The sequence below is a fragment of the Rhinatrema bivittatum genome, chromosome 8, assembly GCF_901001135.1.
Source record: "Rhinatrema bivittatum chromosome 8, aRhiBiv1.1, whole genome shotgun sequence".
Taxonomy (NCBI): domain Eukaryota; kingdom Metazoa; phylum Chordata; class Amphibia; order Gymnophiona; family Rhinatrematidae; genus Rhinatrema; species Rhinatrema bivittatum.
This window is the reverse complement of record NC_042622.1, coordinates 84,469,779-84,482,523: the sequence shown is the minus strand read 5'-3', so window position 1 is coordinate 84,482,523 and position 12,745 is coordinate 84,469,779. Positions and strand designations below refer to the sequence as shown.

The 12,745-nt window shown below is 46.6% G+C and overlaps 1 protein-coding gene across 3 annotated transcripts in view; it reads right to left on the bottom strand.

Moving 5' to 3' along the window:
* Positions 1-12,745, bottom strand: part of FUBP3 (far upstream element binding protein 3) — a 152,329-nt gene that overhangs the window by 16,603 nt on the left and 122,981 nt on the right. For 2 of the 3 annotated variants that reach the window (XM_029611947.1, XM_029611945.1), the window contains exons 7-12: positions 7,946-8,111; positions 7,451-7,549; positions 7,168-7,272; positions 6,093-6,195; positions 5,705-5,805; positions 5,050-5,191 (exon numbers count right to left, since the gene is read on the bottom strand). In XM_029611947.1, the coding sequence (XP_029467807.1) occupies positions 5,050-5,191; positions 5,705-5,805; positions 6,093-6,195; positions 7,168-7,272; positions 7,451-7,549; positions 7,946-8,111 (716 nt within the window). The remainder of the gene's footprint in view (positions 1-5,049; positions 5,192-5,704; positions 5,806-6,092; positions 6,196-7,167; positions 7,273-7,450; positions 7,550-7,945; positions 8,112-12,745) is intronic. The other variant, XM_029611948.1, reaches the window with a different exon arrangement.

Sequence of the window (12,745 nt, the reverse complement as noted above, 5' to 3'; positions counted from 1 at the left end):
CATGCACGCAGAGATGTGGACAATTTGATAGGATGTCTGCGCGGTTGTTGGGCAGGAAGGCCGTTGCAACTGTAGTGCCCAGATCTGCTCCATATGGGATTTATGGTAGTTGATCAGAATTCCCAGTCAAATGTAATAGATTTATAGTGAGTCTTAGAGAATTTAGAACTCCTTGTTTGGATTGACTCCTTATTAGGCAGTCGTCCCGGTAAGGAAATGCATGAATGCTGCTGTTCTTTGTAGATGAGCAGCAGTCACTGCTAGGCATTTGTTGAAATACACAAGTTGTCGAAGTTAGTTCGAATGGCAGAACTTGGTATTGAAAATGTTGACGACTCACTATGAAGCTACAGAAAGTCCAGAGAATAGAGGCAACCCCCTTGTTGTAGTAAGGGAAGCATGGTGCTGAGAGACACCATTCTGAACTTTCTTTCTGAAGAACTTTGTTGAGATTTCTGAGGTCCAGGACGGGCGGAGGTCGCCTGTTTTCTTTGAAAGTAGGAAATAGCGGGATTAAAATCCTCTGTCTTGTTGCGTCCAGGGAACGGTATCCCAAGCCCTGGTCCTCAGTGGGATGGACCGTTCTCTTCTTTGGCAAGGTTGAAAAATCCAGGAGCCTGCCTGACTGGCGGAGCTGGTGTGATCTGGGTATCAGTTGGTCTCACACGGGAGTGTGAGCAGTAAAAGGTCCTTCTAGAATCCCTCTTTGCTGGGCAAGAAACGTAGAGAGCTGTCGCAGGGTCTCGCGGTGGTCTTGCAATTGAGCCACTGTCTGCTGGACCTTGTGCACGAACAGATTATCTGTGGTGCATGGCAGATCAGCTAGTTTACCTTGAACTTCGGGCCGTAAACCATCTAGTACGGAGTCCTGTTACTGGCAACGGGAGGACATTTCGAAGCAATCACATGCTGCTCAAATTTCATGCAGATGGCAGAGGTTCCCTTGGTGTTGTGTCAAATATAGCTGGGAAATAGCAATATGTGACACAAATATGGCTCTTGGAAGACGTTACAACCTAGACCCTCCCGAAAACTTCTGGTCCTTTTTAGTGACCAGGTTGAAAAGGATGGTTTTAGACATGTCCTTTACTTAGGTCTCGATGGGATCGGAACCGAAGCGGGATTAGAGTGCCCATCGCCCTTCGAGGATCCCGGGATAGGTATAGGGGTCTGTGGAGGCTCAGAAGGACGAGTCGGCGTCAATGACTTAGGCTGTCGTTGGTAGGTACCACAACGAGGCGGTGCCACAATAGTGCAAATATCGATGGCTCCGGTGTTAGTAGATTCCAGAAGGCATCGAGGACACCCTGACGGACAAGGCCGTCCAGCTCCTTCCTGGAAGCTGATATAGGTAGCGCAGCTACAGGTGGAGATAGGCTAGGCTTTACTGGCACTTCCACATGGATCTGTGGTGGCTCAGTACCCGGTGTTGGTGGGGAATGCCTTGGTGCCTCGGGTGCAGAGGAGCATGGAGACTCTTGTACCCAGGCCCGCTTCGCAACTGACTCAATGGACATTGATGCCGGTGTGGTATCAGTGCCGGCACCGAACACGGAACCACGTCTGTGCCGGCAACGATGTTTCCCTCAGTGCTCAGCCCAGTCATTCTCCAGCACAGAGGAAACTGCCACCGATGTCCAAAATGACATCGGTGACTGACGGTTACCGTGGCAGTGACAATGTTTCCCTTGGTGCTTGGCCCGGTCATTCTCCAGCACAGAGGAAGATGCCCTCGCTGTCCCGGATGGTCACCGTGCCTCTACTGCTCCTGGCATTGTTTCTCACCCAAGGACTGCACGGGGCTCTGGTTGAGAACCCGAAGTATGGAGCATTTTCTTTAGTCGAGGGCATTGACGGGGGCCATCGACAGAGGCATGGACGGCGACCGCAATGGGAACCGTGGACGTCCCAATCCCTCTAGCCCCGATGGAAGATTGCAGCAAGGACACTCGTGGGCATCATGGGGCGGACCGAAGGTGATAGACATAGGGAGAAAAGAGGGCCGCAATTCAGTTGGTAACCCAGGGGAACCGATAGTGAGGTGACCGGAACCGACCGGAGAACAGGGCATAGTACTCACCGAGCGTTGATGAAATGTACACGAAGGGAGACCAGTGTAGAGAAAATATTTGTGAAGTTAAACTTCAAGTGTTTCCATGAGGAAATGTGAGAAAAATCTCACAGAGCTCCTAAATGCGAGGCAAACTGCAGCACAGAAAAAAAAATAGAGACTGAAGGGAGACCCCTGTGGACACAGGGATCATGGCATGCTGGGCATGCTCAGTGTGCCAAAGTTTCTAGAAACTTTGACAAAAGTGTTCCGTAATACGGCTCCGCCTGATGACATCACCCATATGTGAAGACTACCATCCTGCTTGTCCTGGGAGAAATGAGGATTTGCTGAACTACAATAGATTTCAAAGGCAAGACAACTTCAGGAAATCCACAGTAACAAGACTCTATTGTGCACTCAATCATTCATGCTATGACACCAGGTACAGCAGAAATCCCAAAGTCCACCTTCTTGGTCACATCTTCCCCCTCTCAAATGGCCTTCTTCAGAGAACCTGCAGGGTGTCCACAAACCTCTAGTGCACCTAATCCTTCCTCCTCCACCAGCCTAATTACATTAAAGAGTAGTGTGTTCATATGGGTGCATGGACACACAAGAGCACCCTGAATAGGATGCAGCAAAGACTAAAGAAAATTAAGTTGGTACTTTTCAGGCAGCGTTCTGAACCTCTTCATGAAATTAGCTTAACAAAAGTGTGGCCACCGTTACAAAGGCAGATTCTTCAGGGATATTCTCACACCAGTGACAAGCTAGCACTCCTCAGCTAGAGAAAAATCAGCAAAAAGGAGATGACTATATATCTAGAGATTTTATATACCGTGGTTCCATGAATAGATCCACAATGGTTTACAAAAGTAACATTCATAGATACAAATCAACAAATAAGGATGGGTTACAGAGGTAATATTCATAACAGGCACTAACATCTGTCCTGGGGAAGAAGGTGTATTGTCTCTGAGCTTGTGTTTCTTCCACAGGTGTTCAGTTGTGGTGTTGACAGGATTTTTCTTGTTTTTATATCCTAGCCTGGACTACTACTGCTAACCTAGATAAAACCACCAACTGAAACATATGGATGAACGATGTCACCACCAAGAAGCATTAAATCAGCTACAGAATGCCAGAGAAAAGCCTCCCCTATCTGGCCAATGCATCAAGAAAACCAAAAGAAACATTCCACTTTTGTATGCATGAACTCGAGCTGAACATACTATGAACAGTTGTTAATCAGGGTAAAACTTTCACTCCCTTCCACTCTCCATGTCTAGGAAATAGGAACAACTTTAAGCAATCAACTGACAGATCTTCCAGGGTAAGTACAGTAGAGGCAAAAACAGAAATGGAATTCAAGAAAGCCCAGGATAAGCCCAGAAGATCTTTAGTTGTAAAGAAGTGAAGAGAAAGACCAATCAACTGGTGTCTGTAGCACTGTACCAGGAAGTAAATTGGGTAGATGAAATGGGCTGTCAGGTTCTATGTTTATTAATGCACTAACGACTAGCTCATGTTCATGAAAGCAACACCCCCCCCCCCCCCTTTTTATCCTTTTCAAGTCAGTCAAGAGTGGCCCAATGCATGAAAAATCTAGCCATTAGATTCTAGCAATACTTGCAACAAAATTAAAACACTGCCAGACCCCTGGCCCAAACCAGATACTGTGCACAGATTCTTGTTACAACTGGAACCCAGTTAGCACAGCAGCTCTCTGCTCCTCTGAAGGAGGAGTGCAAGGTTGCCAGGGCACATAGCACTGTACAAGACAAGTCTTCTGCTTCAGGGAACTTACTTTTGGACTTGAGCACTGAAACAGTATGAGGTAAATTTTGAAAAGGACTGGGCCCCTTTTACATGGGGTAAAAATAAATTGTTTAGCCACAGGCCACTAAACTTTCAAGCAAGCTGAAAGGACACGCCTATACTCCTATGGGTTACCATGACATTTTATCCCACCCAAATTAGCATTTTACAAAAGAAAAGATGTGCCAATTAAAGTTATGCAAGTTTTTTTTTTTTTCAACTAAACTGAAAAGCATGAAAGTTGACACGCCAAGCTGCTCAGAGAAGGCAGATTAATCTCTTATCACCAACAACCTGGACTGCTGCCATTACTGAAGCTCTCTCCCCCTCCCACTTCTGTTGAGGACTCCTCAATATGCAAATCAAGGGATCCCCATGCAATGACAATTGGCATCCCTGCCGTGCCTGAAGGAGTTCCTATAAGTTCATCTTGCACCCAAATGAAGTGACTTGTTTGGCACTTATTCAATAGTCTCTGCACCCCCACTCTATTCTTTAGCTTGATGGGGGGGCTGAGGCAAGTCAACACTGGGCCCCCCCCTCCCAAGCTGGGTGTGACATCGTAAAGCAATTAATCACAGCCACTAAAAGGCAGAGCTGACAGGAGCCGAGCCGGCCACACTATCTGTCAATATTGCTTTATTTATTATGGAAATCTACCCAGGGGCCCAGGAAAGCAAAGCAGAGTTCCATAGGCCAGAAATGGTTCTTGACATTTTGATGCCCCCATCACCCAGACTTCAAGGAGAGGTAAAAAGCCCTTCCCTGCCTTTTTCCCAGCATTTGCCCTGCCAAAATAAAACATTGAATTTAAATAGTTTAACCAAAAGTCTTTTTCATTCCTTCTCCATTTCAGAGGCTCAGCTGAAAGGTGACTAAGCATCTGCTGTTTGGCTCCTACATGATACCATCTTCCAGTTCCACAGGACTTGCACACATACCACTTCAAGGAATGCTTTCAATCCTTAGATAGCAAAACTACATAACATTCCCTGCCCTCTGACATAGGTACCAGCAGCCGTCCTGAAATCAGCCTCTCTCTGGCTTCCAGGCTATGGGTCTGCCCAGTGAAAAGAGAGTTCCCAGCTACCCAACAGTATATGAGCACTTGTGATTGGTGGGGGCATGAGGAATATTAGCAGATGTCTCGCTGAACTTGGCAGCAGTGGTCTTCCTACCTTTCCCTATAATGAGGCCGCACTTGTCTGCTGGTACTGTGTAGGTGATTTCCTGTATCCCACCTGCTGTCCCAATGTTCCAGTCCCCACGACTGCGGCCTCGACCCCGGGCCACAGCAAGACTGCCAAATCCGTCTCGCTCCTACAGGGAGGAGAAAGGAGACCATCGTGTTACATCACAACGCTAAAGAATAAATACCAGTTTTCATGATGGGAGTGGCCTTAAAAGCAGCAAAAGATTCCCCTCTCCTTTACAACAACACACATTTCTCCTTCACCAAATCCAGCTGGTAAGAAATAAAGCCTAGAAGAGATACAGACATTCTGGAGAAGAGGAGCTTCCCCTCCCCACCATCACCACCCAAGGTTTTCTGTCAACTGCCAGCACTTTCCTGGGCAGCATGTGAGACGAACTACACAGCTCAGATCCCTCATTACTATACATTCAGGTGTGAGAAAATTCTACTTATCATGGCAGTCCAAGTGATCAAACCCTGCAGTATCACTCAGCTTGAGATGGGAGAGATTTTTTTTTTTATATGTTCTACATGGATATCACAGAGGATAGCTCTTTGGGGTTTTGGGTCTTGCTGAGGGGTCCCCTCTGGGCACATGCTACTACATCAGGCTTGCTGAGATTCCCAGCTGCCCCTACCTGTGCTGTCAGAATGAGCTCGTTAATGACATGGGCTGCATGCTGACACCGATCTGGGAGCCCCATAACTTGTGCCACTCGCTCAGGACTAATACCATCATCTAGAGAAAGAAAATAAGAAAAAAAGTCATTACTCAGAGAAATTCTGTAAATGCTCAAACTTTGTATGCTTTTCCTGCAAAGAAAACTATTTTCAGCAGCCGAACTAAGTTCAACAAGTTGGGCATTGCTCTGTGATGGAGGCCCTCCCACAGCACTGGGAGAAGCCAAACCATCCTGCAGCCCAGAGAAGGGCATGCCATCACAGAGGGGAAGGCAGAAAGTATAAGAGCTGGGTCCCTCTACATGTAAGCTTTGTGAAGAATAAAAGAACAAACAAGAGAGAGACCTGGTTTGAACTGAATCCTCACACATGCGTCATTCTGAATCTTTTTAATCATTTCTCCATTTCTTCCTATTACAATGCCAACAGCAAACCTGGGCACAGAGACCTGGAGGAGAGAAGGGGGAATGGTGTCAGATCGAGATGTGATTCTGAGAGTTACAGGGGAAGCAGTCAGAGTCCAGGGACCTCATCAGATAAAAAGCAAAAGCAAGAGGCCAGAGATCTTGGGGACATTCAGAAGGTAAAAATGTGCAAGCTGCCTATATTATTTAACTATAAGAACATAAGACTTGCCATACTGGATCAGACCAAAGGTTCATCAAACCCAGTACCTTGTTCCAACAGTAGACAACCCTGGTCACAAGTGCCTGGCAGGATTCCAAGGGGTTGATAGAATCCATGCTGCTTATCCCAGGGATAAGCAGTGGATTTCTGCAATTCCACCTTATTAATGGTTTATGGATTTTTCCTCCAGGAACTAGTCCAAACCTTTTTTTAAACACAGCTACATTAACAGCTTTCACCACATCCGCTGGTGACAAATTCCAGAGTTTAATTATGCATCAAGTAAAAAAAAAATATTTTCTTTTATTAGTTTTACATTTATCACCTAGTTACTTCATTGTGTCCCCCTAGTCTTTGTACTCTTTGAAAGAGTAAACAATTGATTAACGTTTACTCGTTCCATTCTACTCATTATTTTATAAACCTCTGTCATATCTCCCCTCTGCTGTCTCTTCTCCAAGCCTAACAGTCCTAATTTCTTTAGCCTTTCCTCATAGGGGAATCATTCCATCCCCTTTATCATTTGGTTATCCTTCTCTATACCTTGTCTAATTTTACGCTATCTTTTTTGAGATATGGTGACTGAACTGCATACAATACTGAAGATGAGGTCTTACTATGGAATGATACACAGAGGCATTATGATATTCTCTGTTTTATTCTCGATTCCTTTCCTCAAGGTGCTGCAATGAAGGGCAAAACAGAGGGCAGCTCTCACTCGCATAAGCCAACCCCATTAGCAGCAGATTTGTTCCATCATATCAACTTAAGGGATACTCAAACGCATGACTACCTCTAAGCTGCCCCCGCCCATCCTTGAGCCGAAGTCACTGCGTACACCACGGAAATCTGCCTGGTCTTTTTCTCTGATGATCTCCAGCACCAACTCTCTCGCTTGCTGTAAGAAAAGTGTGTAGAGACAAGTGACATTAAAAAGCAGGAAAATATGTCTGTCAGCCATTCTGCTACAGCCTCTGCAGGCCCTTTCCTTCCATTCCTGGTTAAAATTCATGCAAACTGCCAGAGAATTCTATCGCAACAATCTATGTCAGCACAGTAGTAAATCCCCCGTATACCTGTACTTTAAAAGGGTCTCCTGTGATACGCAGAGGTTTGTCTGCTCCTGTTGGTAATGGACCATCTTGAATCATTATCATTTTCACGCCCGTCCTCTCCTAGCAAGAACAGATAGTATTACAAAACCATAAGAAAAGGGTAGGAAAGGAAAACCCGAGGATTAGAGGTCAAATGCATACAATGCTTTTGCTCCAATATCCAACACCAAGATGGTGAAATTCAGCTAGGAGGTTGACCCTTCCCTCCCCTAAACACAACATCCATCTCCTTATCCAGGCAAATCACAGCTCTACTTCTTTCACAGCTTCCCCCAACATCTCAAAAGGCCACTTCACATGCCAAACATGTTCCTATCATGGATAGAGGGCTGAAAACCCATTTAAGGGTCTGAAGCTCCCATCCCTGCATGATGCCCTTTTCTGTAAAACTGAGAGAGGTAGGAAGCATAGCTAGCAGCAAGGGCTCGATCCCTGCAGAGCAAGCAGGAGCTGTACCTGAAGTTGTTTGATTGTCTCTCCTCCTTTGCCTATCACCAGGCCCACTTTGGATGCAGGAATTAAGATTTCCTGGATTGTGTTGCTGCCATCCATGTCATTGTGCAGGAAGCCAGGCCCATTCCGACAACGATCTACAATCTGTCCCAAGAGACGCTTCGCTTGCCTTTAGGATGGAATGCAAACACTGGTAAACTCCAGCAGCTTGATCTGAGACACAGATCACATCAGACACGAACAAATGGAAGACAGCCATCAAGTACTGATGCCATGAAATGTATATGGAATTATGGCAGTGGTCAAACAGCATAACCTAAGGCCATAAAACCACCATGCAGTAGAATTTGTCTAATTGGGATATTGTGTATTAAGGACACAATAACTGGTTCTGCTAAGATAATTTAATTGTATTATTATTACATACTTAACTTTATGAGGACATTATTGTTCTGTATATACAGTTGTAATATATTAACACCTTGCATTTCACTAACCTGTACTACATCAGCCAAAATGTAATAAGAGAAGGAAAGAAAAAATCTATATAACAACTTGGGAGGTGTTCAATAATTAGAAAATTATCCTGGTTTATTGGGTATTCTATCCATGTGCCCTCCCCTTCAACACCCCCAAGATATCTACTGCAATTCATACCTTTATTTATAATCCACATTCTACCTTTTCTAGGAGGGCGGAATACCAAATGGAAAGAAATTTATCCCTGACACGGTTGAGCAGTAGAACATGAAAGGAAAATTGGTTCTTACCTGCTAATTTTCGTTCTTGTAGTACCACAGATCAGTCCAGACTCCTGGGTTTTGCCTCCCCTCCAGCAAATGGAGACAGAGAAAGTTTTTCTGACACTGCCACATAACCCAAGGTGCCTCCTGCAGTCCCCTCAGTATTGAACTGTACCCAAGCCAGATGAGGAAATCTAAATAACTGCATGATTAACTAACCTCCCCTAACGAGCCGTGGGAAGGGGAAACCTGGGAACTCCAACAGTGCTTACACAAACCCTGTGAAGGACCAACAAAAATCTGTGCCATTCTTCAGAAACAATACAACAAAACAGTTCAAGTGGTCTCTCCAATTCCCCTCTTCTGTGGTGGGCGGGAATTCTGGACTTATCTGTGATACTATAGGAATGAAAATTAGCAGGTAAGAACCAAATTTTCCTTTCCCTGGATGTACCCAGATCAGTCCAGACTCCTGGGATGTACCAAAGCTTCCTTAAGAGGGGTGGGACTGCGAGAGTCCTGCTTGAAGCACATTTTCACCAAAGCCCATGGCCTCTGGGGCCTGGATGTCCAAAACGGTAATACCTAGCAAAAGTGTGCAACGACTTCCAAGTCGCCCCTTGACAGATCTCCTACGGTGAAACTTGCTGACATTTGGACCAAGACGCCACCTGAGACTGAGTAGAATGTGCCCTAAGCCCCTCAGGGACGGGGCAACCTTGACAGATATAAGCAGAGCTAATAGCCTCTTTCAGCCACCGCGAAATGGTAGCTTGTGAGGCCTTATGACAATTTTTGGCACCACTCCACAACACAAAAAGATGATCAGACAGGCAGAAGTCATTCATAATCTTCAGATAGTGTAATAAAGCACACCTCACGTCTAACAGACGCAATTCCTTTGCATGAGGTGATGCAGGATCCAAAGCTGGGAAGGATGGAAGTTCCACTGACTGATTAAAGTAGAAGAAGAAACCACCTTTGGCAAAAAGGATGGAACCATTTGCAGGGCAACTCCTGTATCTGAAATTCTCAAAAAGGGCTCTCTATATGACAAGGTCTGAAGTTCGGAAATTCAGGGAGCCGAACAAATTGCCACCAGAAAAAAACACTTTCAAAGTGAGATCCTTCACAGAAGATCACTACATGAGTTCAAATGGAGCAGCACACAAGCCCTTATGGACCACATTAAGGTGCCAGGATGGACAAGGTTTTTGGACCCGAGGACACAAATGCTTAGCCCCCCCCTAATAAAACGCACCACATCATCTGGATGTGCCGCCAAAGAAAATCCTTCAACTTTGCCATGAAGACAGCCTAAAGCCACCTTCTGAACCCTGAGGGAATTAAAGGAAAGACCTTTAGTCAAACCCTCCTGCAGGAAGACCAAAACATCTACAACTGAGGCTCATCGAGGATCCACCTTCTGCCTCGTACATCACAACTCAAACACTTTCCAAACTCTCACATATGCCAGGGAAGTGGAAGGTTTCCTAGACTGCAAGAGGGTTGTAATAACTCCTTCTGGATAACCCTTATTCCTTAATCGCTCCCTCTCAAAAGCCAAGCTGCTAGACAAAGCGATCTGTCTGATCCAAACGGGGCCTTGACGCAGTAGACTGGACAGATGCACCAATCGTAACGGACCGTCCACCGCTAGGTTGACCAAGTCCACAAACCATGGATGCCTCAGCCACTCTGAGGTAACAAGAACCACCTTGCCTGGATGGACTTCTATACGACGCAAGACCTTGCCGATAAATGGCCAAGGTGGAAGCACATACAGAAGAACTCCTATTGGCCAAGGCAGAACTAAGGCATCCACTCCTTCTGCCCCTCTTTCCCTTCACCAGCTGAAGAATCGTGGGGCTCTGGCATTGTGAAAAGTCACCTTCAAATCCACACGTGGCATGCCCCACCTTCGGTGAATGAAACAGTGCTTCCTCCGACAGTTTCCACTCGCTGGGGCCCAACTGATGCCGGCTCAAAGTCCGCTTGCTCATTGTCCGTGCCCGCTATGTGAGCGGCTGCTATCGCTCCAGATGCTGTTCCGCCCAGCAAATCAACTCTTGGGCTTCCTAAGCCAATGCTAGGCTTTTGGTGCCCCCTTGGCGATTGATGTATGCCACCGTGGTCGCATTGCCTGACAAGATCCGTACCTGCTTTCCTTTCACCAGGGGCAGGAGTGCTTGTAGGGCTAACCTTACTGCTCTTGTTTCCAAACGATTGATGGACCATGAGGCTTCCTCTGCCGACCACTGGTTCCGTCACACCACTTCCCATCCATATAGACTGGCATCGGTGGTGACGATCGTCCAGTTCGGTATTTCCAAGTCCACACCCTGTCTTAGATTGTCCGGCATGAGCCATCAGGCAAGATTGGAGCTCGCAAACTCTGGGAGGGGAAGCGGGAGCTGAAACTGCTCCGACCACAGATCCCAATGGAATAGCAATGCTGATTGCAGAGGCCTCATATGAGCAAACGCCCATGGAACCAACTCCAGGATAGAAGCCACAGACCCTAGAATTTGCAAATAATCCCAGAACTTGGGTACTTGCTTCTGCAACAATCCACAAACTTGAGTTTGTTACTTAGAAATCCGATCTTCGGAGAAGAAAAACTTCCCCAAATTGGTATTGAAAAGGGGCCCCAAAAATTCCAAATGCCGAGTAGGAACTAGCTGGCTTTTGCTCAGACTGACTATCTAACCCAGTGAGCGTAGTTGATGGAGGATCACCTCCACCGTATCCCAAGAAAGGGTCTCAGACTTGGCCCGAATCAACCAGTCGTCCAGATAAGGACGAACCAGGATCCCGTCCTTCCGGAGTGCCGCTGCTACCACAACCATCACCTTGGTAAAGGTCCTGGGTGCCGTCGCCAGGCTGAAGGGCAGAGCACAAAACTGAAAATGTTCTTCCAGAACCATGAATCTCAGATCTTTGATGCTCGGGCCAGATTCCGATATGCAAGTACACTTCGGTGAAATCCAGAGACGCTAGGAACTCTCCTTTGTGCACCGAGGCGATCAACGAACATAAGGTTTCCATGCAAAAACACAGAACCTTGAGAGCAATGTTCACCTTCTTTAGATCTAGTATGGGCCAGAACGTGCCCTACTTCTTGGGGACTACAAAATAAATGGAATATCGGCCCAACCCCCACTCTTTCAGGGGGACAGGCACGATGGCCCTGAGCTGGCGAAGCTGAGCGACGGTTTGCTGCACCACGAGCCTCTTTTCTGGATAAGAGCAAGAAGATACAAGGAACTGATCTCTTAAAGGACGAGCAAATTCTAAAGTATAGTCTTGACTTATCACACTTACGATCCACTGATCCGACGTGATCTTGGTCCATTCCCTATAATACAGAGCTAGCTGGCCCCCGATCACTGGGACTGAGGAGTGGACCGGCCTTGCTTCATTGTGTGGATTTGGCTCCTCTACCACCAAGAGAGGAGGTATCTCTGCCCGACATGCGTCCCCGAAAGGGCTGATTCGAAAAGGACTGCCTGCGAATACTCCCCGAAGACCTGGATGGATGAAACCGCCGACTGGCTCTAAAATGGGAAGGCAGGGAATCTTTCGCCCTCAGCTTGTCCTCTGGCAATTTTGGACCTTATTCTCCCCGAGAAACTTGATCATTTCCTCCAAGTCCTTATCAAATAGCAATTTTCCTTTAAAAGGCAGTGATCCCAAATGGGATTTGGACGAAACATCGGCCGACCAGTTCCTCAGCCAGAGGTGTCTCCAAGCCGACACCACAGACATCATCGTTCTGGAGGAAGTCCGGATGAGATAATATAAGGCATCAGCACTGTACGTCACCATGGCTTCCAGATGTTCGGCTTGTCTCGACTCAAGACTCAGAGAAGGGCCTGTCAGCCTGTAACTGTTGCACCCAGCTCTAGCGCGTCCTCAGGCAAAGGGTACAATTTATCCAGGGCCCTACCGACCTTTAAACCAGTGTCAAGAGTATCCCACTCCCGAAACAGCAAGTCGCTGACAGTCTTGTGGAAAAGAAAAGCCCTTGTAGGACCCCCGAAGGCCAACCATGACCGAG